Below are 22,803 nucleotides of genomic sequence, written 5' to 3' on the forward strand. Positions count from 1 at the left end.
AACATTTTTGGTATCTATAGTTTTCGGCTCATACATTTTTGTATTTTTTGGTAACATTTTTGTATTTTTGGTATCTAGAGTCCTAGCCTCACAAATCCACCAAAAGGCAAAATCGCATCCTCACATATCTGTCATACATGTGTTCTACTTAGTGTTCTTAGATTAAACACGTTGAATATGTAGAAACCCTAATAATCTGTCGTATGTTGCATTGACTCTTAAGGGGTATATATAAAGTACATAGGAAATAGAGATTTGAAGTACAAGACAAAGTTAGAGTAGATTATCTCTAGGATTTTATCTCTCTAGTTTGTATTCGATTCTTATCTTTAATCATATATGTACTTCTAACAACCTTATTGTCTTACATTAATTATATGTGAACTAAACCATTGTTTTAGTTTGAAAACCATGGGCATAGTGAATTCTCCAACCAACACACAACGCCAAAGGAAAGTTATTAAAGGATAGCTTGTCGATTTATATAACTGAAGTGTGGATTTGTGCTCATAAAAAGCTTGTTAGAAAAAGCCATCTATTTGTTTGGGCTTAGACTTTGTCATAAAAGCTAATAGCTAATAGTATATTTGCGGCTATGAAATTTCCAAAGCATGATTAAAAAGCCAATAGCTTATTTATTTAGCCTCTACATTTTTACCAAAAAAATAAAAAATCTAAGGACACCCCTAAACAAATAAGGCTAAGTTCGAATGTGAGTTTTGGGGCGAGCTTTTTCTGGCATGGGAAACGAGGCAAGCAATTAGTGTACGATTAATTAAGTATTAATTATTAAAAATTTGAAAAAATATATTTATTTAAAATTTGAAAACTTATAGATTAAAAGTACTTTTTTTAGAAAAAAAATACATAGTTTAGCCATTTAGGAAGTGTGCTAATAGAAAACGAGGATGTTACTGAAAGTGCATCTAGGCCCCTAATTTGTTTTTATGATTAATGACAATACAATTAGAGAGGACTAACAAGTTTTACTAAGTGAATGCGAAGGATTGTTAGTCCGTGATGATTTGTAGCGCAATGCATATCTCAACGAATGTGACAAAACTATGAGTTGTGGCAATGATCAAAGGTTATATTGTATATTTTCATTTCTTTGGGTCATTAGGAAAACCGCACTATTAAGATTGATGATGCATTGACATATGAGGTGTGATGAATGTGCTCAAAATCATTTTTTATAAGTGTATCTCAGTTTCTGTATTCTGGAAATTTTCGGAGTTGTCCGAAAGTGATGACATTCCACTTCCCTCCATCACATATTAACACATATCCACCTGATACCTCATACTCTGCCCTGGTGTCAAGTGGTAACTGGTAACCATGCATGTATCACCACAGAAATATGTATTCTAATACACAACAAAGATTTTGAAATTAAGAATTGACAATTTAAAGTTGTTAGGACGACAATGTGGAAAAGCACCCTTTCACAGTTTTGGTTAATGAATGATGAGTCGCATCATACAGCTCACATTATTTCCCTTAAGATTTTAATCATGACATTTGTGTGGTGCAAATAATATCCATATTGCGACACCAAACACTTGGTTAGTGACAGAGGTGAGCATACTTCTATTTTGAACACAAGGTTATGCCAATGCACACCTCAATCTGGTTTACATGAAAAGAAAAGTAGCATGGTTAATATAATTAGAACCCATGGTTGTTAGCACTAAGTAATATTACAAGGACTGGCATGAACAAAAGCTTTAGTCGAACCAAAATTTATAGCAGAAAACAAGGAGTGGTTGGATTGGCACCAAGGTAAAGCTAAATGTAAAATGTTTACAAACATTGATTTTGATATGGTTTGGGATGCTTGGCAAAATTACAGACAAAATTAAGTTTTTTGGAACCAAATAAATGGCCAAATGACACAAAAAAAAGTTGTTTCGAACCTAATAAATGGCCAAATTAAACGTTGGAGATTTTTTGCTATATGATCTTTTTTTTAAATAGGGAAGTATCTGTGCGATCTTTTCCCATCATATTTACATGATATACTCATATTTATACAACATGTATAATATTTATCTATTTGGTTGTCAACAATATTTGGATAATTAATAATTTAATCATATATATATACATAACATGTATAAAAGAATTATATAAGTAGTATTAAGATGTATTTTACATTGTTACATCCTTCTCATTTGTCCATTTTAGAAACACAATATAAACGCAGACGCTCGTAACATGCGCACACTCACCCTTATAAACATACACCCTACCCCTTTAATAAGTACCCCTCCGTACTCGTAAAGGAAGTCATTTTGGACAGCGACATGGTCTCCAAAACACAACTTTGGCTCCTTGTTTCTATAAAAATATTTATTGAAAAGTGATATATGTATACTTTCATGAAAGTATTTTTCAAGAAAAATCTATTTATATAATTTTTACATTTTCAAACTCAACAACTTTTAAAAATACGGAAGGAGTCGTATAAGAAATCTCTTTTTAAAAAAAACTTGTGAACTAACTTAAGGCAATCGGACTCCTAAATTCTTAATTGAAGCTCATAATTTTCTAAAAAAATAAATATCCAAATGAATTTCCAGAATAAATTTTACCTTAAATAAACCGTATAACAATAACAAGATTAAAGTAGCTTTCACCTGTTGCATTGCACAAGCATTTTTTGCTAGCTGTAAAAAAAACAAACGTGGCATTATCAACCTTTACATGTCTTAGGCTTTGTTCGTTCTAGGGAGATAGAGGAGATTGTGTCTCGTTTTCCGCGCGCACGCTTTTCAAACTACTAAACGTGCATTTTTTGCAAAAAAAATTTATATGAAAGTTGCTTTAAAAAATCATATTAATCTATTTTTGAAATTTAAAATAGTTAATACTCAATTAATCATGAGCTAATGGCTCACCTCGTTTTGCGTATCTTTCCAATCTCCTCAATCCTCTTCTTCTCAGACACATGATTTTACTTCATTCAACACAGGCCATTTTAAGGCCCATTTCGAGTTTGCTAACCAATAGTTCCTTCCTGGTCCAATAGAGTAAGGATAGAAGTAGGGTTCCCTAGAAGTTTTTCTTTTCTTTTTTTATTTCATTTTCTATATTCTTTTCTCTCTTCTTCTAGGAGTATCTCTCTCTCTCTCTCTCTAGCGAACTACCCAAGCCAAGCCACTGCCCTCCTCCCTTTGCCTTGCGCCCTTCTCTTTCCTCCTTCCTCCTGCGTTTGCGTGACGAGGAACGAAAGCATCATCTCCGCCCCCCGCCGCCGCCTCCCGCCGCCGGCGACCGCACCCAACGCCCCCTTCGTCCTCCCGTGCGCCCGCCCCTCTCCGCATCGAATCGATCGCGCCCTCCAAAGTCGGTGCAGAGTTCGTTGGGCGAGCCCGCGGAAGGGAGGGAGGTGGGGGGGGGGGGTGGGAGAGGCGGCCGTGGAGGTGAGGATGAGGGGGAAACCCCTCGAGCCCTCCTCGCTTGGTGTTATGTGTGCGCGACGAGGCTAGGGGGAGAGTCGATTTGGGGGGGGGGGGGGGGGCGGATTGCGGGGGGCGCGTGATTCTGGATGGATTGGTGCTTTGCGCTGCAGGAATTTGTGATCGCGCGGTGGGATTTGGGATCAATCAGAATTTCATGCGTGTTGCCAATCTTTTTTTTATGTTTGGGGGGTAAGGTTTGATAGGGATTGTTGGGGCCAAATTTCCCCAAATCTTCTGGGACTAGCGTTGCCGACAGTTGCTTCAGTGGTCGTCTGCATCGACCAGCGCCGCAGGGATCCGCCGCCGCTGCCAAGATCCGCCTCTGTGGCCGTGGATTCCACACCACAGCCGCTCCAGTTCATGTCTTGACAGACTACGGATGCTGGGATCCATGCTTGCCGCTCTTGATCGCTTCATCCAATCTTTGCTGAGGCGGCGATGATGGGTGTACCGCGTATTCAATGTGATGTTAGGATGTTCAGTTTCTACGCTAATTGATACGCTTGGGCGGTTTTTGCTCACTAAGGCCGATCAAGTCCGGGCTTCAATTGTATTTCACGCATTACATGCCTTGCTGGTTTTATTTGTTGTTTGTAACTTGCTATGCAAACTTTCCTGGTGGGTGGGCATTAGCTGCAAATTGTAGATAGGATGATCACTTAGATAGACCCTTCTCTGCATTTGATCATCTAGAACTTACACTTTTCAACTGCTGTTTCTCTGCAGCAACGTCCTTTCGTTATACACCACCCATTGCAAGCATTCCGCTCGGAGCTGCATAACATCATCTCCCTAGAAGTCAAAAATATATATGGGCTGATTTTAACATTTCATGGGAGGTTTTGAAGACGATGAACCACCCTCGAAACGCGCAAGAGCATCCTCAGTAGAACCAGCAAGTTTGTTAGATAGTTTTTCTTGCTTGAAACCTGCCGCTCCTTTGGGAAGCACAATGGCTAGACCTTTGCCTTCCCAGGGGAAAGAAGTTATGGTTGGCTCTAAAGGTGTTATTAAGAGGGATGAATTTGTGAGGATAATCACAAAGGCTCTGTATAGCCTTGGTTATGAAAAAAGCGGAGCAGTTCTTGAGGAAGAATCAGGAATAACTCTGCATTCCCCAACAGTGAATCTTTTCAGAAGGCAGGTACTTGATGGGAATTGGGATAGTGCAGTGGTTACCTTGAAGAAGGTTGGCCTTTTGGACGAAAACATTGTAAAGTCTGCTATATTTCTGATACTGGAACAAAAATTTCTTGAACTTTTGAGAAATGACAATGTCATGGGTGCTATAAGGACTTTGCAGAGTGAAATTACACCACTTGGTGTCAACAAAAAAAGAGTTCATGAACTGTCAGGCTGCATAATTTCTTCTCCACAGCATGTATTACTTGGTTTTTCGAAGCTTGGCATTGAATCTTCAAACTCACGGCTGAAGCTGCTAGAGGAATTGCAAAAGGTGCTTCCCCCAACTGTTATGGTACCAGAGAGGAGGTTAGAGAATTTGCTTGAGCAAGCACTTACTGTCCAGCGTGAAGCTTGTTATTTCCATAATTCTATTGATGGCTTGTCACTCTACACTGATCATCACTGTGGGAAGGATCAGCTACCATCTTGCACGGTGCAGGTAATAACTTATATAAGTGCTTATTTCAGTTTATAGTGTTATGAATGAAGGTTGTATACTTGTCTTGACTGCTTATACACCCACATAAGAATGATTTCTTGGCCTACTGCTCTGTTGTTCTGTTTAACCACTTAAATTATTTTCTTGATCCACCACTGGGCAATTTTATTTAAAACATTCCTCAAATACTGCCTTTGGCCACCATGAAGTAATTCTCAGTAGGTTGTTACTATAATGTTGTTACCAGACTAGAGAGGAGATTTTTGTTAAAAGCAGTCCAATAGCTTATTACTGAATCTTGTTACGAAAGGTCCTACAATAGATTTATTATAGCATGAATATGTTGTGTATCACTTCTAATGGCTCTGCAATACGCTTTATATAGTAATGAGCTTCTCTGTAGTCCAACTGGTTAATGCTATCTTGGGCCCTAGCGCTAACTTGTTACTGATGCAAGTGTCAAAGTTCTCTCCCTTCCCTCCCCTCCTACTAAACAAGTAAACTGCACTATTGTGAGTGCTCAAGTGCTCTGTGTTTTTGGATAGTAAAACAGAAGTTACAGAACAGTTTACATGGAAGCAGGAAAACTTCAACTTTAAAAAGTTCAGCCTGCAGTTGTAGTAGGCATGGACCAAGTTTTTCTTGCATATTCCTGAAATATATATATTTACTATTTAGATAAAGTAACATAGTTTGATGCAAAATTCAGATTTGGATCAAGAAAAGATTTGGCTTAAAATTTTTATATCAGATAGAGCAAATAAGAAATATGTGCTACTCATCTTCTCTCATTCTGGAAAACATTGCCTTTACTATAAAATTAGATGGAAACCTAGCTTTTTGCTATGGGAAATTTGCCTGTCTAAACGCTAAACATGAGGTGTAAGTTGAATCCGTGTTGTGGCTAGGTGGCTGGGCTTTGGTGTGTTTTTGTGGGAAATTTGCATGGAGAAATGTAAACATAGGGCCTTTTTGGCACAGCTCCAGCTCCAGCTCCAGCTCCACATCTTCTGGAGCTGGAGCCTAGCTAAACAGTTTCAGCTCCACCTAAAATGGGAGCGGAGCTGGGTGGAGCACTCACACAAAATGAACTAGAGAGGTTTAGCTGGGTTTAGGCTGCTCCACAACTCCACTCCAGACCAAACTTCTGGAGCTAAATTTAGGAGTTAGAGCTCTACCAAACAGGCCCTAATGTGCAAGGTGGATTTGCTTTGTGGTTTTCTATAACCATGCTTTGTCATATACTCATTTTTTTTACCGTTGGGTGATCAACTGCTTTTTTTTTTCCCGTTAAGTTATTCGCCAAGACTTCTCTTTGCTGGCAGCTCCATATCTCAAAATTCACTGGTACTAATCGCACATTAAAATTCTTGTTGCAGGTTCTGCGTGCACACCGTGATGAAGTATGGTTTCTTCAATTTTCAAACAATGGAAAGTATTTAGCCTCAGCATCAAATGATAAATCCGCAATCATATGGAAGGTAAAAATTACGAATCTATCCATGAACATAGTGGCTTATTTGCATGGAGCTGTTTGTTTAGCAGTCCAATAGCCTGTTGTCCCTGAACTTCCCATTTTGCACCTTTCGTCAAATCATGATTTTGCACAAGTTCATTCAGGCCTGATTGGGTGGGAGGATTTGGATCCTTTCATTGAATTAAATCCGAGACATTCTTAGAACAATCCCTTCTGTACACCCTCAGGTTTTGTGTCTCTGCTGTTACTTCTGTCTGAAGTGAATTCTGAAAAAAAAAACGATCTCTGAAAATTAAGATAAAATATTGCCATTTATCTGATCATTTCATCAGTCTACTTGAGAGTTATCTCCAGCTAGCTTTATCAGCAAGGAATCTAATATAGATATTTGCCAATTTTGCCCTATGAACTTGTAGTATAACACCTTTTTTCCTAGCTTGTAACTATTGCCATGAAAGTGCATATTTTCTCATCTGGTCACAGTAGTCTGTCTTACATTCCACCTAATCTAAGTTGGTTCTTATGCATGTCATTTTCAGTTTAATTAGCTGAGCTTATAGTCATCTGGTATATCTATGCCCAAGGACATTAAATTTTTGAAACTTATTCTTCAATTTTTTTCGTCAAGTCTTCTTCACAATTCGAATCCTCATTAGATCTCTTTGCAGCAGGTTGGCATAAAATAAAATTTTAATTTCTTGGTCTCACAGTTTCTCCCCTGCAACAATGCTTTATTTTAGTGACTGAATCTCCTCTACAAGATTTTCCCTTTGTCTTATGGAAATTAGTATGTTGTATATAATCTGTTGCAGAGAACTTCATTATATGTTTTGTTTTTGTTATTGATCATGATGTAAAGGGTCTTTTCTTGATATTCTCTTGATGCAAAGCATATGCTATCATTCCCTAGGTTGATGAAGATGGAGAGCTATTGCTAAAGCACACATTGACTGGTCATGACAAGCCAGTCATGATGGTTGCATGGAGCCCTGATGATTGCCAGCTTCTCACATGTGGAATGGAAGAAGTCATTCGGTGTTGGGATGTTGAATCTGGCAAATGTCTTCATGTTTATGAAAAGTCTGGCATTGGTCTGATCTCATGTGGTTGGTTTCCAGATGGAAAGCATATATTGTCTGGTCTAACTGATCATAACTTTTGCTTGTGGGATTTAGATGGTAAAGAAGTAGATTGTTGGAAAGGCCAGAGATCATCTAAAACATCTGATTTTGCCGTATCAAACGATGGCAAGCTTATAATAAGCATGAATAGAGAGTCCACCATTCGTTTATTTGATCGGGAGACAAAACAGGAGAGATTGATTGAGGAGGACAATACAATCACATCATTTTCTCTTTCAGAAGATGGTGATTTCTTGCTTGTAAACCTTATAAGTGAGGCGATTCATTTGTGGAACATAAGGAATTGCCCCATTCGAGTTAACCGGTATGCTGGTCATAAGCGCAGCCGGTTTGTGATAAGGTCTTGTTTTGGTGGATCCGAGCAGGCCTTTATTGCTAGTGGTAGTGAAGATTCACAGGTATGGTGATTTTGCTTGATGGCCACCTATCACTATAAAATAATGATATGGATGTTGTTAAATTTCGTTGTTACAGTGTTCTTCTATTACTTGTGCTAATGATTGGCATTCTGCATTCTAGATTTCCTCAGTATGTAAGGAAAATATAGTCATAGCATACGTAAACATCCTCAATACATTGGATTATTACACTGTATACAAAAACATCACTACATCTAGTTCACTTTTGGAACCTTGCACAGTACCGCAAATGTATTAATGTTTAGGCCTGTTCTTCAGATTTACACTGTGTTTTCTTGTTATCTAGGCATCGACCACCTCATTTTCTCCAAAATGTTATGAATGCATAAATATTGATTGCTGTTTTATCAAGTCTAATGACTTGGAACGGCTGCTGCTGATTTTATTTTTAGAATAGAGGTGACAGATGAGTTTAAAGTTTAATCCAAATAAATATGCATTATTATGTTGGGATATTTCGTCAGAATTTACTGTCTTTATACTGATAATTAGTAGTCTACCAGATAGAACCATTTAGTATTCCAGTAATGGCACCCATTATCTGATATACAAAATTAATATGGAAAAGAAGAAAGATGAAATGCTACAAATTACTTTGGATGGAGCTAGTTAAGTCTCAAAATTGTTATGGCAAACAAAGTGTGGAGCTATGTGCTGTCTAGCGTGGTCTAACCACTAGATTGTCACGCATCTTTTCCTATCATCTGCATCTATATATCTTGTCCTGTCTTCTGCAACTTCCGTAACCTCAAAATCTGGAATAATTTTCCTACTTCAGATCTATATATGGCATAGAGCTACTGGAGATCTTATTGAAACTCTGCCTGGTCACACCGGCACGGTCAACTGTGTGAGCTGGAATCCTGCGAATCCGCACATGCTTGCATCTGCAAGTGATGATCACACAATTCGTATATGGGGTTTAAAGAAGGCCAATCTGAAGCGCAAGGATGTTGGCAGCAGCAATGGGATCTATGCAAATGGTAATACACCCAGCAATGGTGTGGTACACCAGTGCAACGGGAACAGCAGCAAATGAACATGGCTTGCTAACCAATGGATGGATGACTGGCATTTGTAAATCCCCTTTTCCTTCCCTTTCCTTTAGTTTCCTATCCATCAGGGAGGACGCCATAGTAAAACAAAGCTCTGCAGCACATAGTGTGGGGAAACCTGCTGGGTTTCATGCACGATCTCTCATGTATTCCATCTTACTGTTTGTCACATTTATTTCTTAATTCATGCTGAAAAGATATTTCGATACTATATTGCACCTTAAAGGTCTTTCTGTTCCCTTCATTCTTAGTGCTTATGGTAACAAGTGTTGTGATTTAAGTGCTGATTGATCAAGCACAGAACAGATTGTAACTGGGTAACCTAGGGAGAAAAGGTCATCTTTAATGTAATGCAACATCTATGATCGTCATTGCCACTACCCCAAATTTAAAGAACTAAAGCATGTTTCATTTGAAATATTTTAGGACATTTTATGCCCACACTTGGAATAGTATAAACAGCATAAGGTTGTCTGGAAATTTGTCTGTATTCTGTAAATTACACTAACAAACCTATGCTGCGTGATTTTTTTTGGGTATCAGATCCTACATTGGATTATTCTTTTCTTGCTGAGTTTGATCATATATTGAATTGTAGCATTGTAGATTCAATCAAACTTATAAATGAACGCATACATTTACTTAATTATACTCTACATTGTGCCCTGTATTATTATGTTTGTGGATATGCCTGACCCACCTTCATATCTTTGGCCTTTTTGGCTTTGCTGTCTTATTAAGGAAGTAGGTCAGTTGAGAGGTCTTATATCCCACCAACAATGATAAAAAAAAAGGGCACGTGGGGTAGGCCGGGATTCTTGATGGGGATATATATGCTCCCAAACAAGGCCTAAAAAACTCCATGGAGCAAATGATTTTGATTTTTAAATACTAGTAAATACGCGGAATTATCTAAATATAATGAAGAATAATAAGGTAAGAACTCATTACTTTTTTCTCTCCTCTAAATTCATATGCAATTATTCTATTTGACATGAAATTAGGAAAAAATGACGGGAGTAATTTATTTGTTCAAAATCACATGCTTCCTCCGTTTAACATTATAACTTTGCTTTGTCATTTTTTCCTAGTCAAACTTTTTAACATTATAACTTGCTTTGTCATTTTTTCCTAATCAAACTTCCTTTAAGTTTGACCAAATGTATAGAAAAACATAATACTCCTAAATATTATCAAAATATATACAATGTTATATTTAATGAAGCTAATTTGATATTATAGATGTTAATTTGTTTACAAACTCAATCAAACCTAAATAAGTTTGACTTAGGAAAAAGAAGTAAAATAGACTTATAATATGAAATGGAGGGAGTAACAAATTTTCATGTAAGAATATGTTAATGTCATAAGTTCAGTGGATCCACACAATTAAATGTGATCAATATGGATCATAACTGTGTTAAATAAATAGTTTCGGTGGCTGGTAAAAAACCAATGAGATGAAAAAAAAGGAGTAAATTTCACTTTTGATCATATTTTATTACCAATGTTTTATTTTGAATCACTCTTTAACTAATATTTTTTCTTTGGACCGGTTAATCTTGGCTTTGTTTTATTTTGAACCACCTGACTCTCTCAAGCATATGAAAGATCTTGAGTACGTCGGCTCCTACCCATCAAAGAACTCTCACAACTATATGAAAGATTGTTTCACAACTATATGAAAGATTGTTTCTTTAGGATATAACAAGTTGGATGTAAATGGATAAAAGAGTTAAGATCCAAAGAACCATAGAGATACAAATACTCAATTTAGAATAAAAACATTGGTTAAAAAATGGTTTAAAGCGAAACATCGGTAATAAAAGACTATCCAAAATAAAATTTGTACTTTAAAGAAATACAACTTGTTGCCGGATGTGTTGGCCTATGGATGATAACTACATTCCTCGGTCTCTTTCTAGATGTGCTTTTGACTAATGAAGTGTGATGATGAATCCATTTCATTCAATAATCAGCCGTGTGTTTGGTTCGACCAACAAACAATGCCCTGGGCCAATCCTTTTGTTTGGCTGAGTCGCACAACCGAGCACTCCGTCACCTACTGTCATTGAAACACATACTTTCTATCTCCGCATAAATAGCATGCATGAAACAATCATTACACCATCGTTAGCTAAGCACCGAGAGACTAATGAGTAATAGTTAGAGCATGCCCAAGAGATGTCCAATTCTATTCCCAATCTCAAAATTTTGTAGTTATGTATAAAAAAAATAGATCCAATAGATCTCCAATCAACATCCCAAAGAATTGAAAATCCCTTTTCCGCTATTCTCGTTCTCCACGTGTAGTGAAGAGCACCGCTTCCCAATCTGCCAATCACAAGCAATTTGCGCACATGGGTGAAATATCTCTGCCGTCGCAAGCTTGTTCGTCACTGCTTCAATTTGCGCCACCACTAGCCGTCACAAGCTCATCCGCTGTTGATTCAATTCACACCACAGCCGGCCCCCGAGCTCATCCGCGCCATGCTCGATTCGCTCCTCTATCAAGCCCCAAGTTGCACCACGGCCGACCCTAGAGCTCGTCCACAGCTAGCCATTCACGACCATAATTCGTGTCTCCACTGAGCCTCGATTTGTGCTGCCGGCCATCGGGATCCTTTCGCACCCTTCTCTAGCCACCCTTGCTGTCACCTACCGCTGGTGCTAACTTGTCTCGCTGTACTCTAGTCTCGGCCCTGCGCGAGAGGTAGAAGAATGAGAGGAAGAAGAGAAGAGGAAAGAAAGAGGGACCAACATGTGGTCATATCGGTCAGGTCATTGTTCAAGAGGGAGAGTAACCATTGGTAGTTTTGCAAGTGGTCCTACTTTTTTTATTATAAATAATATGTTTATCTAATCTGTTGGAGGGAAGATATTTTAGGACCATAAATTCTGGTTAGGAATTCTTGAAAACTCATCTAGGGAGCAGATTTATTTGGGTATCTCTTGATGATGCTCTTACTCCCCCATCTCAAAATATAGCAAATCTAGAATTTGAGGGGATATATTTTAGTACAACGAATCTGAACAGGGATATGCCCAAATTCGTTATACTAGGATATGTCAAATCCAGTTCTACGTTGCTATACAGTGGGACGGAGGGAGTATGATCTATGACCAAGCAAAAGAGTCATCCCGTGAGCCTAGCTACTTGTCCTAGAGACCCATAGACACCCACTCTTTAAACTTGCTTGTCCTAAACCAAAACACACAATAAGATGTATGATCATTAAATGCACTCACTAGGAAATCGACGGTGGAAACAAATGATTGATGGAAGCATATCAGAGCCATGTACCCAAAGATAGATAAGCATAGTTGAGAAGAGAGAAAGCAGGTACTCCATCCGTCCCGTAAAAAAAAGTACCTATTACGGGATGTATCACATCCTAGTACATCGTAACACTATGAATCTAGATAAGAGCTACCTCTTCTTCAGATTCGTAGTAACAGGAAATGTCACATTTCGTACTAGATTTATTTTTTATGAGACAAAGAGTAGTTCATTCATAAATAGTAGCGGATATAAGATGGATTGAGAGGGAAAACTGGACGAAACCGAGTGGCACCAAACAAGTTGAATCTATAAAGCATTCTATATAAATTGAAATGTTTAACAATTGGCGCCAGAAAATGCCACGCCTAACACTACCATCACTTCTGACTTGTTGCATTTAAACTTGCAAACATCATTACAGCCACCCAAGTTTCTACTACTACATTCTCGATCTCTACTCAGCTAAAATCCCAAATTATACCTTCCGCTAGAATAGAAAAAGTCGGGAAAGAGAAATTAATAAATAATAATAACAAAACATAGTACCATATACCAATGCTAGCTAGGATTTTTTCAGTACGAGGGCATGATCAACTAGTAACATTTCAACCCTTCAACACAACAAAATGAGAAAAAGAAGGCGGCTTGATTGAAATTCCACCTTGATGGCACCAGGACACTTTGAGTCTTGATTGAAATACCACCTTGATGGTTCCAGGACACTTGTCTTGAAGAACAATCAAACAGCATCTTCAAGTACACAATCAAACAGCGTCTTCAACAAGCACCTTCTACAGCCAGAGATAGATACCAGGCAGGTTTCATGAGCAACAAAACTCAGGAAGAAACTTCCCAGTAACAAAAACACATCCATCTGCATAATACATGCAAAACAGATTGCATCCCTACAAAACATAATAAACCAGACATGTCGCAACAATAGTAAACTTGGTGCCTTATATTACCACTGTTTATCGATGCTCCAACCCTCTCGATCTTTGTTTCCTGGATTCATATTACTATTGACTTTTCTTTACTGGGAAAATGAGGGAAGAGTCTCCATTTTAAAGAGCCATTGTATCTAGTATACTGATTACCCAAAGAAGCAAAAACACTATGCTTTCACTCATATTTTCCAGCTTTCTGAACTTGGGATAGATTCTGATGTCATGGGTCCATTACTGGACCCATGAGAACTATGGTTGTTAACAGGCACCGTGCGCTGAGCAAAACCGAGCAACTGCTTCCGCTGATACTCATTTGTGTGGGGAAGGCTAGCACGCAACAATTCAACTGGCATTTCCCTGCCTATAACTGCTGCCACAGCAGGTTGTGTTTGCAATGCATGAATCACACTATCGAATTTACTCATGCAGTACTCTGTAAGCAGCCCAAAGAAGGCATCAAATGATGCTTGCCATAGAGCTCTGTTTTGCATGCTGTAGGTAGAGGCCACATGCTGATCAGTGAGAAGCTCTGTTGCTGTGTCCAGTACAGACTTTATGATGAAAGAAGCCCCATCACCTGCAGCATGTCCAAGGGGTCGCAGAGGGGGTTGCAGCGAAGAACACACAATAGCTGCAAGGCAAGCACTTAGTCCACTCAACTCCAACCGAACAACACAGGTTGATACAGCAGTAGCAAGTTTTGTCGTTGTCTCAACAGCACTACTATCAGATGGCAAATTTCCAAATATAAATCTTAGATGCCGGAAGACTGCCATGCAAGCAATTCTAGCAAGCTCACTGCCAGAACTCACAAGTTCAAGGTAACGAGAAAGTAGCTTGCGGCCCTTCGGAAGAGAGACTATTCGGAGAAACACCAGATCATCATTTGGTGAGAGAGGTGCATTGTTACTAGGTGTAAGTGGATCAACTAGTTGCAGGGATTCTGCCAGCTGCTCAAGGAGGGCCTGTCTCCTGTTTCTCAGTTGCAAGCCACCATCTTGCTGCTGGCTAAATTGCAGCAAGCGATCAATATCATCTACATCAAGCAGTAGGCAGAGGCCATCTTCAATTGTGATTCTAGCAGCCAGCATTGGTTCTTGGTCAAGTGTTTTTGAAGCAGATTTTTCAGTAACGTCATCACTTGATTCAGAGGTTTGTTCAACATCGAGGAGCGGACGAGGCCTGCGGATGGAAGAAAATGGTAACCTTCCAAGAGCATCAACCTGGAGATACGCATGTGGCTCATCTTTACTCCGTGCACGGGATGATGGATCTCTAATCAAGGTCGGACAGAAGTGGTGCTTGAGTTGACCTCCTGCTGACTTTTTAGCTAAACAGGCTTGATGATAGTAATCATCAATGTACGGATCATTGATCTGAGTAGCAGCTTGCTGCATCCTTGCAATGTTCTCAATTTCAGGCGTGGACATGTACTTGGATCTGAACCGCGGCCACCCATTATCCATCCTCATACCAGCAAGCTCAAAACCTTGGGGGAGATAATGCTGGCCATGCACTCCATGGTGCAGCATTGCTCTTGCTCTCGGATCACTCAAGTCAGGCATTGCCAAATTTGCATCAAATCCACTCATCATTTGTGATGGACGCTGAGGATTGTACATCTGACAACCTTTTGGTGGAGGATGCCGAGGACCAAGCATCTGAGCATGGAACTGTGAGAATTGTGGCGGAGAGTGTTGAATTGGGGCCATTCCATGTTGTGGATGGCGTGACAGCATTTGAGGTGGGACCAATCCATTTGGACGCTGCAGATTGTGCTGCACCAAACCTGGTGTAAGCATGGCACCATTTGGACGAACTGGCCCACTGTTTAGAGCATTCTGTTGCAAATTATTAGTTGATAAACCTGCTGAATCCAAATGAGCCATGCTCCGACCAAGTGGCCCTGGAGGCATACCACCACGAGGAAACTGGGGATGGTGTAACTCATTTTGTGCAGATACAGGCATTTGGAATGAAGTGGGAGGAGATGGCATGTTCATGTTATGTGGTTGACCTGGCGAAGAATGGGATACTGCACCAGATGGAGGGTACGGAATGAATGATGATTTAGGTACCGGAATTGGTTCTGTGTGACTGTATTGAGGCTCTTGTTGTGGGTATGATGAAGTTCTATGCAACAGAGATGGCATTGCTCCAAGAATATGTTCATTAGGATTGTATTGAGCATCTTGCTGCGGCGATGAGGATGTTCTGTGCAGTCTAGAATCAGCAAAGCGGGCTAAATGAGGTGGTTGAGACCACCGGCTTTCATTATTCAGCCCTGGTTCAGCTCCAAATATAGGCTGTGTAGGCCAATATGAATCTTGTGCCCAGTCCAGAGTAGAACCTACACAAATTGAATTCATTAACATTAGAATACAATGTTAATAAATCAGAAACCATATATAAGGGCCCCTTTGAATCGTAGGAATGAAAAAACAGAGGATTCTGGCAGGAATACAATTGTAAAACAGAGGATTGTGAAACACAGGAAAAACACAGGAATGACCATTTGATTGGACCAGAGGAAAAACGCAGGAATCAGATGAGAGAGATAGACTCAGAGGAAATTTTCCAAGAGGTTAGACCTCTTGCTAACTTTCCTCCAAAATATACATAGGATTACCCATTCCATAGGAATTTTAAAGGATTGGATATGATTCAATCCTTTGTTTCAAAGCCCTTCATAGGATTTTTTTTCCATAGGATTGAAATCCTCCAAAATTCCTACATTTTTCCTACAAATCAAAGGGGCCCTAAACCTACAAGAGAACAAAGACTGTAAAAATGTATTGAAATTCACATTCTAACAATGGAAAATTAATGGATATGTTCATCCCATTGGCCAGATGTAACGAATCTTACATATATCCTTGAAAAATGGAATAAATCAAATACCCACTCACTTTGTCTAGAAATTGAACCCCCACGACTAATTATTCCCGATTGTGTTGGTTCATTGATGCTTCTGGTCAACTGAAAGTGGAGAAATCAACAAATAAGTTCACAGTTAAAAAAGAACAACACAATGCAAGCATACAAATAGGTATACAACAGTAATATGCAACTTTATTTATCTATAATCTACATTCTGCAATTTCTACCAAAAAAAAAAATAAAATACACCATGTTTCTGTTAGATCACATTTGTGTATATTATGTGGTTAAAAAGCTATGCTTTAAAAAAAAAACAAACCTTTGAGAATGCTCCAGCAAGATCATCAACGCCAGTAAATGAACCTCCACCTTCATCCTGCAAAAGCAAAAGCTTGATTGGTGTGAGCAGCTGAAGCTGATTCCTTAATTTGCAACATAAATAAGTGATAGTGTGATACTGCAATCTTTTAAGGTAATCAGAAGCACATCACAGCTTAATCTGTTATTTAGGCCGCAACACTAAGCGAAGAAAACTATAACAATAAGATAACCTGGATATGATCCAGATAATTACTGCACTATTTCCTGAGCTAAATTTGCTCAGAAGTACAGATAGTGAGATAAAACAACCTCTAATATAATGAGAAGTGGACTTGAACAACTCTGCAGCAGAGAAATTACAAGCTGCCTCAGATTGCAAGGCAACTTTTTTGGTGAAATATTATTTCCGCTAAAATAAAATTAATTGAACTCTACAAAGTTTTCAAGAGTAGCAGTGTGCATAAAATCCAGCAGTTTTCTATAACAGGTCTACTAGGCAATTATTATGGGCATGGGCCAAAGAAAGCTTGACCAGTAACACATGCCTTCCAAAGCCAACTCCTAGATCCTTTGGTCCACACTCGGGCATATACGAGGAATGAACACTCCATGCCTATTGCTGCATAATTGCCTGTTATGAAATATAATCATTACCTATGTAACACCAACGCAGGATACCAGAAAAGCGATTTTACGATCATTCTCAGCTACTCAATAAAATAACAGGTAAACTACTGAGGATCCCAAAATTGTATACATAAAAGGCCTACATACATGCACATAAGGCCCCACTGCTTCCTGCATGCTGTAAGCCAGCCAGCAAACCTATATTGAAATAAAGAAGGAAAGGAGGAGAGTACAATCAATACAGTAACCTATATTAACTTTACACTTGGAGACATGAAGCCGTGCTCCGTACCACGTGACTGCAGTTGCCAAATGTTCCAAGGCGCATTCTAATATTATGTTCCCTTCCTACTTCACCCAGTCCTCTCCCCCACCATTACATGCCAAGTTTGCTGCTGTTTCCCCTCCTCCAATTCCCCAAATTTTCGACCTCGCTATCAGAGATAGCAAATCTGCTTCAATTTCTTCTCCCCCAGGTGATCGTCCTTACCATGAGCTGATGGCAGGGGAAAGGTGCAGTGGTGGCGATAGGTGTTGAGAACAGCAGCAGTACCTCTGGTCTCTGGGTATTTGGGCCTGCTGTATCTGTGTGTATTGTTCCAGTCCCATGCCGCTGCCGTATTGCATCTGTTTTCTTGTAATTCTAAATCGATTTGATGCAGTTCCGATATGTTGTATGACATGCATATCATGTACGGAACAGCAGTTGGTGCTGAAGCAGTGATTCTTGGATAGCTACTAGGTGGGTGAACTGCTGCGTACCCATCACAAAATTTTTAACCTTGATTTTTTCTCTACTAAAAAATGGAGTCATCCGTCCGCTCTCCTCCGCACCCCACCGCGCGGAGCACGCCCTGTACGCCTCCCTCCCGTGAGCGTAGCACCCTCCCTACACTCCGAGCCCATCCCCAATTATATGGGCCCATAAGCCCATGAATCAATGTCCATTGCTGCGCACGGGCATATTACTAGTGCAGAGAAAGGATGCTGTTGGTTTCCTATTTGGTGACATAAGTTCCGGGATGATCAAGTCATGGGATGCAAGAAAAGCTCAAGGCTTGCGAGCGCTCTTCTGCAGCTCAGGTGTACAAGTTGAGATTGAACCGAGGCACTTGTCTATATGTCTTGAGTTATAGTATATCTGATGTTAATTCCAATAGATGGAAGTAATGAATTCTTAAATTGTTTATGGTGGATTCGCCTGTTCGAATAAAATACTGCCTTTTTATTTGACAATGGATGCATTAAGTCGTTGTAAGGTGATACTTAGAATAGCTGGGCATCATGATACCCTTCTTCATGAGACTTTTTGTAGTTGTTTCCTTATCTGAATTAGGCTCGAAATTCACTCGACGTTGAGTCGAGTCCAGCATGAGCCAGTTCTCTAGCTCGGAATCCAGCTTGGCTCAAAGTGAGCTCATTTGAAGTATAATGTGAGCTTAGTCAATGCAAGACTCATCCATGCATCCCATGGCCCAGCCATATCACATTGGAGGATATAAGCTGATAAGGCAGTCACATGCCACAGCCACAAATCTCACGGCAAATCTCTCCCATCTGTCGATTCTTTAGTAGACAAGAGTGGTGCGAGCTGCGAGCAGGAGAAGATGGGTGGTGCAGGCGTGCGGGCAACGGGCAACATGAGTAACACGAACACCTGTCGCCTTAATGTGAGATTCTTCGGTAAAAACCATTCCCCGTAACTACCGAACCGATTTTATTTGGTTTTTTCGGCTTGGTTTATATTTGTAAAAAAAAAATTCTCAGCGGCTATTATCGAGAAACCGAATTTTATGAAAACCGAAGAATTGACCCGACTAAACCGATGAAACAGAACATCGACACCTACCTTTTACCACAATATTTTCGTTAAATTCTGTGTGGTAAATATGGTATTACTCCCTCCTTCCCAAATTGATCATCATATAAGTTTATACACTAAGACCAAGGATAATTTAAATCACATCAATCTCCCACAATGCATGCATCGATTAAAACACCATGCCAATTACACCTTAGCATACACACATTCTCCCCTGCTGCATTAATTGTATTCTGATGAAATCCGTATCCATACGGTTATATGATGATCAATTTGAGAAATTTTGAATTCCATTATATGATGATCAATTTGGGAAGGAGGGAGTATTTGTTTAGTAAATACATTATACTTACAAAAATACAGATCATTGTTGTGCTATTGGTAGATACAAGTTTTTTCAGTTCTACTTTGGTAAATACCATATTTTACCAAAGTTTACAGCAACTCTTTTTTAACATAATTACAAACTAAGAATGATAGCTGACAGTTAACAGATGAGACAAGAAGAATTAATCCATGCATGCACACAACCACACGCAGGATAATAAAACAGTGACAATCACTCAAGCAGCTTACTGATGAACATGAGCAAGCAATATTAGGTGCTTATGTTGGTTGTGTAGCCAGTATTGGCCAGTCAAAACAAGTGGCCGCTAATTGTTGGAAAGTTGGCCAACTGGGCAACTGAGCCAAGAAGATTATCAAGCCGGGCATGCAAAGACAGAAACATGTCGCAGTACACAAGACACCAAAAGGCCAGGTTCATGTTATTCGGTATTGTTGATATATTCAGTTCCTAGCCAGTTTTTACCCCAAAAAGCAAAATTTCAAAACATGTTTTATCAAACACTAAATAACAAATACTGATCAACCGAGTTAACCAGTGCGGATCGGGATAGTTGCGAAACACCCCCTACGCTACACATCCCATTTGCCACTTTCCTAGTGCATCCCAAATTTACCCTTCTGTTGATTGGCTGCTTCTCTCTGCTGGATGCTACAGCAGTCAATGCCTAACAAAGGTGCTATCTACCCTGAAGTTACTCTAGAAAAGGAATTGCAAGGGCGAGCAGAAATCATGGTAGTGACAGCACCAAAGGAAAGTTCCAGCAATAACAATGGCAAGAAACAACAATGTCTAAGCTTAGCTCTCCATCTTCCCGTCCTCAACTAATGTCCCTCTCTCCTTTCAATGGTCAACACAGCATGGTCCAAGGCTTCCGCATGATGAGTCCACAGTCTCATGGACTATGTGCATCCTCTGAAGCTACCATAACACCGATGCTTACTATTTACTCTTCATTCAACATAAATCCGTAGTGTTCAGGTGGACCCTGCTACCTCTTACTGAACCATGATAGACTAACTATTAATTCCCGTTGGATTGAACAACAATGAAAACAAACAAGAAGTAAAAAAGAATGATCAAAATAACCCCTAGGAGCACCTCCCACCTCTCTCTCATGTTCTGAACACAAAAGGGTGTTTGCTACCAAAGTCATGAGTGCTGTGGGAATTACAAAATTACATACTGGGCACACTGTGTCATAAAGAAACATTGATTTCTTGTGAAAGTTTTTTAAATTGAAAGTAATAAATAATGGATGGAAGTTTGTCACATCAAAATTAAATGAACTGTCATCTATGTTACCTCAAACATATCCCTTCCATAAGCAGAAGGGTATTCTTCATCACCAGGACCAACAAAACCAGCATCGATACCATCATCATCCTCCAATCCACCTAGCTCAACTTCTTCCACCGCGTTGTTGCCAAAGAAAGCATACTGCGACGCATCAAACTTGGTATCGCCTGCACAGAGCCAGAGACAATCAAAGATCCCGGGAATCAGTACTGAATGGTACAGCATCTCCACACTCCTTTCATTTAAAGGTAAAAGGAGAAGCTATTTTGAGTTGGGATTGATGGTGTGCTCCACTCCTCAAGTGACAACATATTTCGTGGCTAGATCTCTATATACAACTACTGAAACGAATCAAACAACCCAAACTAAATCACTTCGGTTAACTAGCTAATCCGGTTCATACCTAGAACACACATAGCAACCACAAGCATAAACCATCCGAAACACTAATAATCCAATCAACGAGAGGAAGATCTTCTCCATCTAGGGGCAATCTACGAGAAGAGACGAATTGCATTACCCGTCGACGCCGACGAAGAAGGCTGCGCCGCCATCCGCGGCTAGGGTTGCAAGTTGCGGCAGAAGATGTGGGGGACACACAGGACACTGGCGCGCCGGCCGAACGGAGCGGAGGCCGGAGATGCCGGAGCGGATCGGGGAGGGAGAGAGCTCGAGAGAGGAGATGGCGGAGAAGACGGCGGAGGCGGAGGAACGCCGACGAGGAGGAGCCGAGCCCGCTCGAGAGATAGAATCAGGTCAGAGGGGAATTTTCTTTTTTCTTTTTCTTTTTTTTTTTGGCTGGTATATGTGGGAGACGCCAAAACGTGCGAACTTTTTGGGCTTTTTTAGATTACGTGCAAGTTTGACGGGAGCGGTAAAAATAACTGAATCGTATGTGCAGTTCTGATGATGGTAGAGGTGAAAAGTGACTGAAGCGTGTGCTGTTTTTTTTTTCAATCAGATCTTATGTAGTTTTGCAATTATCACCCTGCTAGAAAAAAATTTCGAGATTTCAATCGAGCAAAAACAAATTTCAGAAGCTAAGTGAAATATGGTGAATACGAGTTTTTAAATATTTGAAGAGAGGTATTCTGATCAAAACCACTCCATCTAAATTCTCGCGTCGCCCTCCCCTGGGCAGCTCGGGAGGCGACGAGCTCCGGCTGCCCCCTCCCACTCATCTTCCTCCTCCGCCTCGCCGCCACCTGAGCGGCTGCCGGCAAAGCCGCGCGGCCGCAAGGACAGTGGCGGCGGGCTCCTCGTTTCGCCGATAGGGTCTCGCTCCCGGGGCCAGGGGAGCCGCCCAGGGCGGCGGCGGCGGTGACCACCAGATCCTTGCCGCTCCGGCTGGATCTGGTGGGGTGGCGGTTGGCGGCAGGGATGGAGACGGCGATGGTAGGGGCGAGCTGCGCCGCGCGGCGGGGATGGCGACGGCGGGCCAGATTCGACGCACCGGAGGCGGATCTGGCCACCCTGCGGCCAGATCGGGTGGGGCGAGCTCGCGGTAGGAGCGCTCGTCACGGCGGCAACGGCAGCGCGAGGCTCGTGGCGACGACGGCGATAGCGGGTGGCCAGCCAGCGGCAGCAGCACCCGGCAACGGCGGCGACCGGTGAGGTGCCCACGGCGCGAGGAGGCGCGGAGGTGCGGCACAGCTGGTGGCTGTGTAGGCCGGCGAGGCGCGGGTAGCGGCGACGGGGTTAGTCGCGATGCGAGGAGGTTCAGTCGGCGGCAACAGTGGTTGCAGCTATCGAGAGGAGTGTGCCATTCCGGTGCAGCGACCAGCACAACGAGGTGACATGGCGCAGCCAGTGGTGGCATGCGGAGGCTGCCCGGCACGGGGCACCGGTGTAGTGGTGCCCACACGCTGGCGGAGGTTCAGATGGCAGTGGAGCATCGGTGTGTCAACAGTGGATAGGCAGGCGGTGGATGGCGGGTGAAAACCCAGCCCGTCCTTGGCCGAGCCAGCAACGATGGCAGTCGAGCGTCACTCCCTCCTGAGGGCGTTGTCATGCTGTCTCACCCCCTCTAGTGGGTGAAAGCGCAGTCAAGGTTCTTGAGACCTCGCGGACAGCGGCGGCGATGTTTGTTGTTTCTCT

General features: G+C 41.1%; 2 protein-coding genes across 4 annotated transcripts; one reads left to right on the forward strand and one right to left on the reverse strand.

The window, feature by feature from the left end:
• The first annotated feature begins 3,139 nt into the window (after positions 1 to 3,139).
• LOC9266581 (WD repeat-containing protein 26 homolog) lies at positions 3,140 to 9,392 on the forward strand. Its single transcript, XM_015770822.3, has 5 exons — positions 3,140 to 3,425; positions 4,191 to 5,088; positions 6,468 to 6,569; positions 7,476 to 8,105; positions 8,905 to 9,392. The coding sequence occupies exons 2-5, from the start codon at positions 4,297 to 4,299 to the stop codon at positions 9,163 to 9,165; spliced, it is 1,785 nt and encodes a 594-aa protein (XP_015626308.1). The 5' UTR covers positions 3,140 to 3,425; positions 4,191 to 4,296; the 3' UTR covers positions 9,166 to 9,392.
• A 3,358-nt stretch (positions 9,393 to 12,750) lies between these two features.
• Positions 12,751 to 21,485, reverse strand: LOC4329076 (protein PAT1 homolog). Of its 3 annotated transcripts, none has more exons than XR_010739484.1 (6): positions 21,227 to 21,485; positions 20,713 to 20,873; positions 16,611 to 16,667; positions 16,321 to 16,390; positions 13,430 to 15,761; positions 12,751 to 13,252 (listed from the first exon to the last, which is right to left on the reverse strand). XR_010739484.1 is itself a non-coding variant. In XM_015771222.3 (5 exons), the coding sequence occupies exons 1-5, from the start codon at positions 21,258 to 21,260 to the stop codon at positions 13,591 to 13,593; spliced, it is 2,493 nt and encodes an 830-aa protein (XP_015626708.1). In that variant the 5' UTR covers positions 21,261 to 21,485; the 3' UTR covers positions 12,751 to 13,590. The 3 variants fall into 3 exon arrangements, 1 of the variants encoding a protein (XP_015626708.1); XR_001543745.3 differs by having other exon boundaries at positions 12,751 to 13,255; XM_015771222.3 differs by having other exon boundaries at positions 12,751 to 15,761.
• Positions 21,486 to 22,803: the final 1,318 nt, after the last annotated feature.

The sequence above is a fragment of the Oryza sativa genome, chromosome 2, assembly GCF_034140825.1.
Source record: "Oryza sativa Japonica Group chromosome 2, ASM3414082v1".
Classification (NCBI taxonomy): Eukaryota; Viridiplantae; Streptophyta; class Magnoliopsida; order Poales; family Poaceae; genus Oryza; species Oryza sativa.

Bases quoted from the DNA above. Each gene is read 5' to 3' on its own strand.
- LOC9266581 (XM_015770822.3), top strand. From the start codon at position 4,297: ATGGGAGGTTTTGAAGACGATGAACCACCCTCGAAACGCGCAAGAGCA. The intron at 6,570-7,475 runs GTAAAAATTACG...ATCATTCCCTAG, and splicing joins AATCCGCAATCATATGGAAG to GTTGATGAAGATGGAGAGCT. The intron at 8,106-8,904 runs GTATGGTGATTT...TTCCTACTTCAG, and splicing joins GTGGTAGTGAAGATTCACAG to ATCTATATATGGCATAGAGC.
- LOC4329076 (XM_015771222.3), bottom strand. From the start codon at position 21,260: ATGGCGGCGCAGCCTTCTTCGTCGGCGTCGACGG. The intron at 16,668-20,712 runs GTAACATAGATG...TTGCTTTTGCAG, and splicing joins ATGGAAGGGATATGTTTGAG to GATGAAGGTGGAGGTTCATT. The intron at 16,391-16,610 runs GTTTGTTTTTTT...CTCCACTTTCAG, and splicing joins TTGCTGGAGCATTCTCAAAG to TTGACCAGAAGCATCAATGA.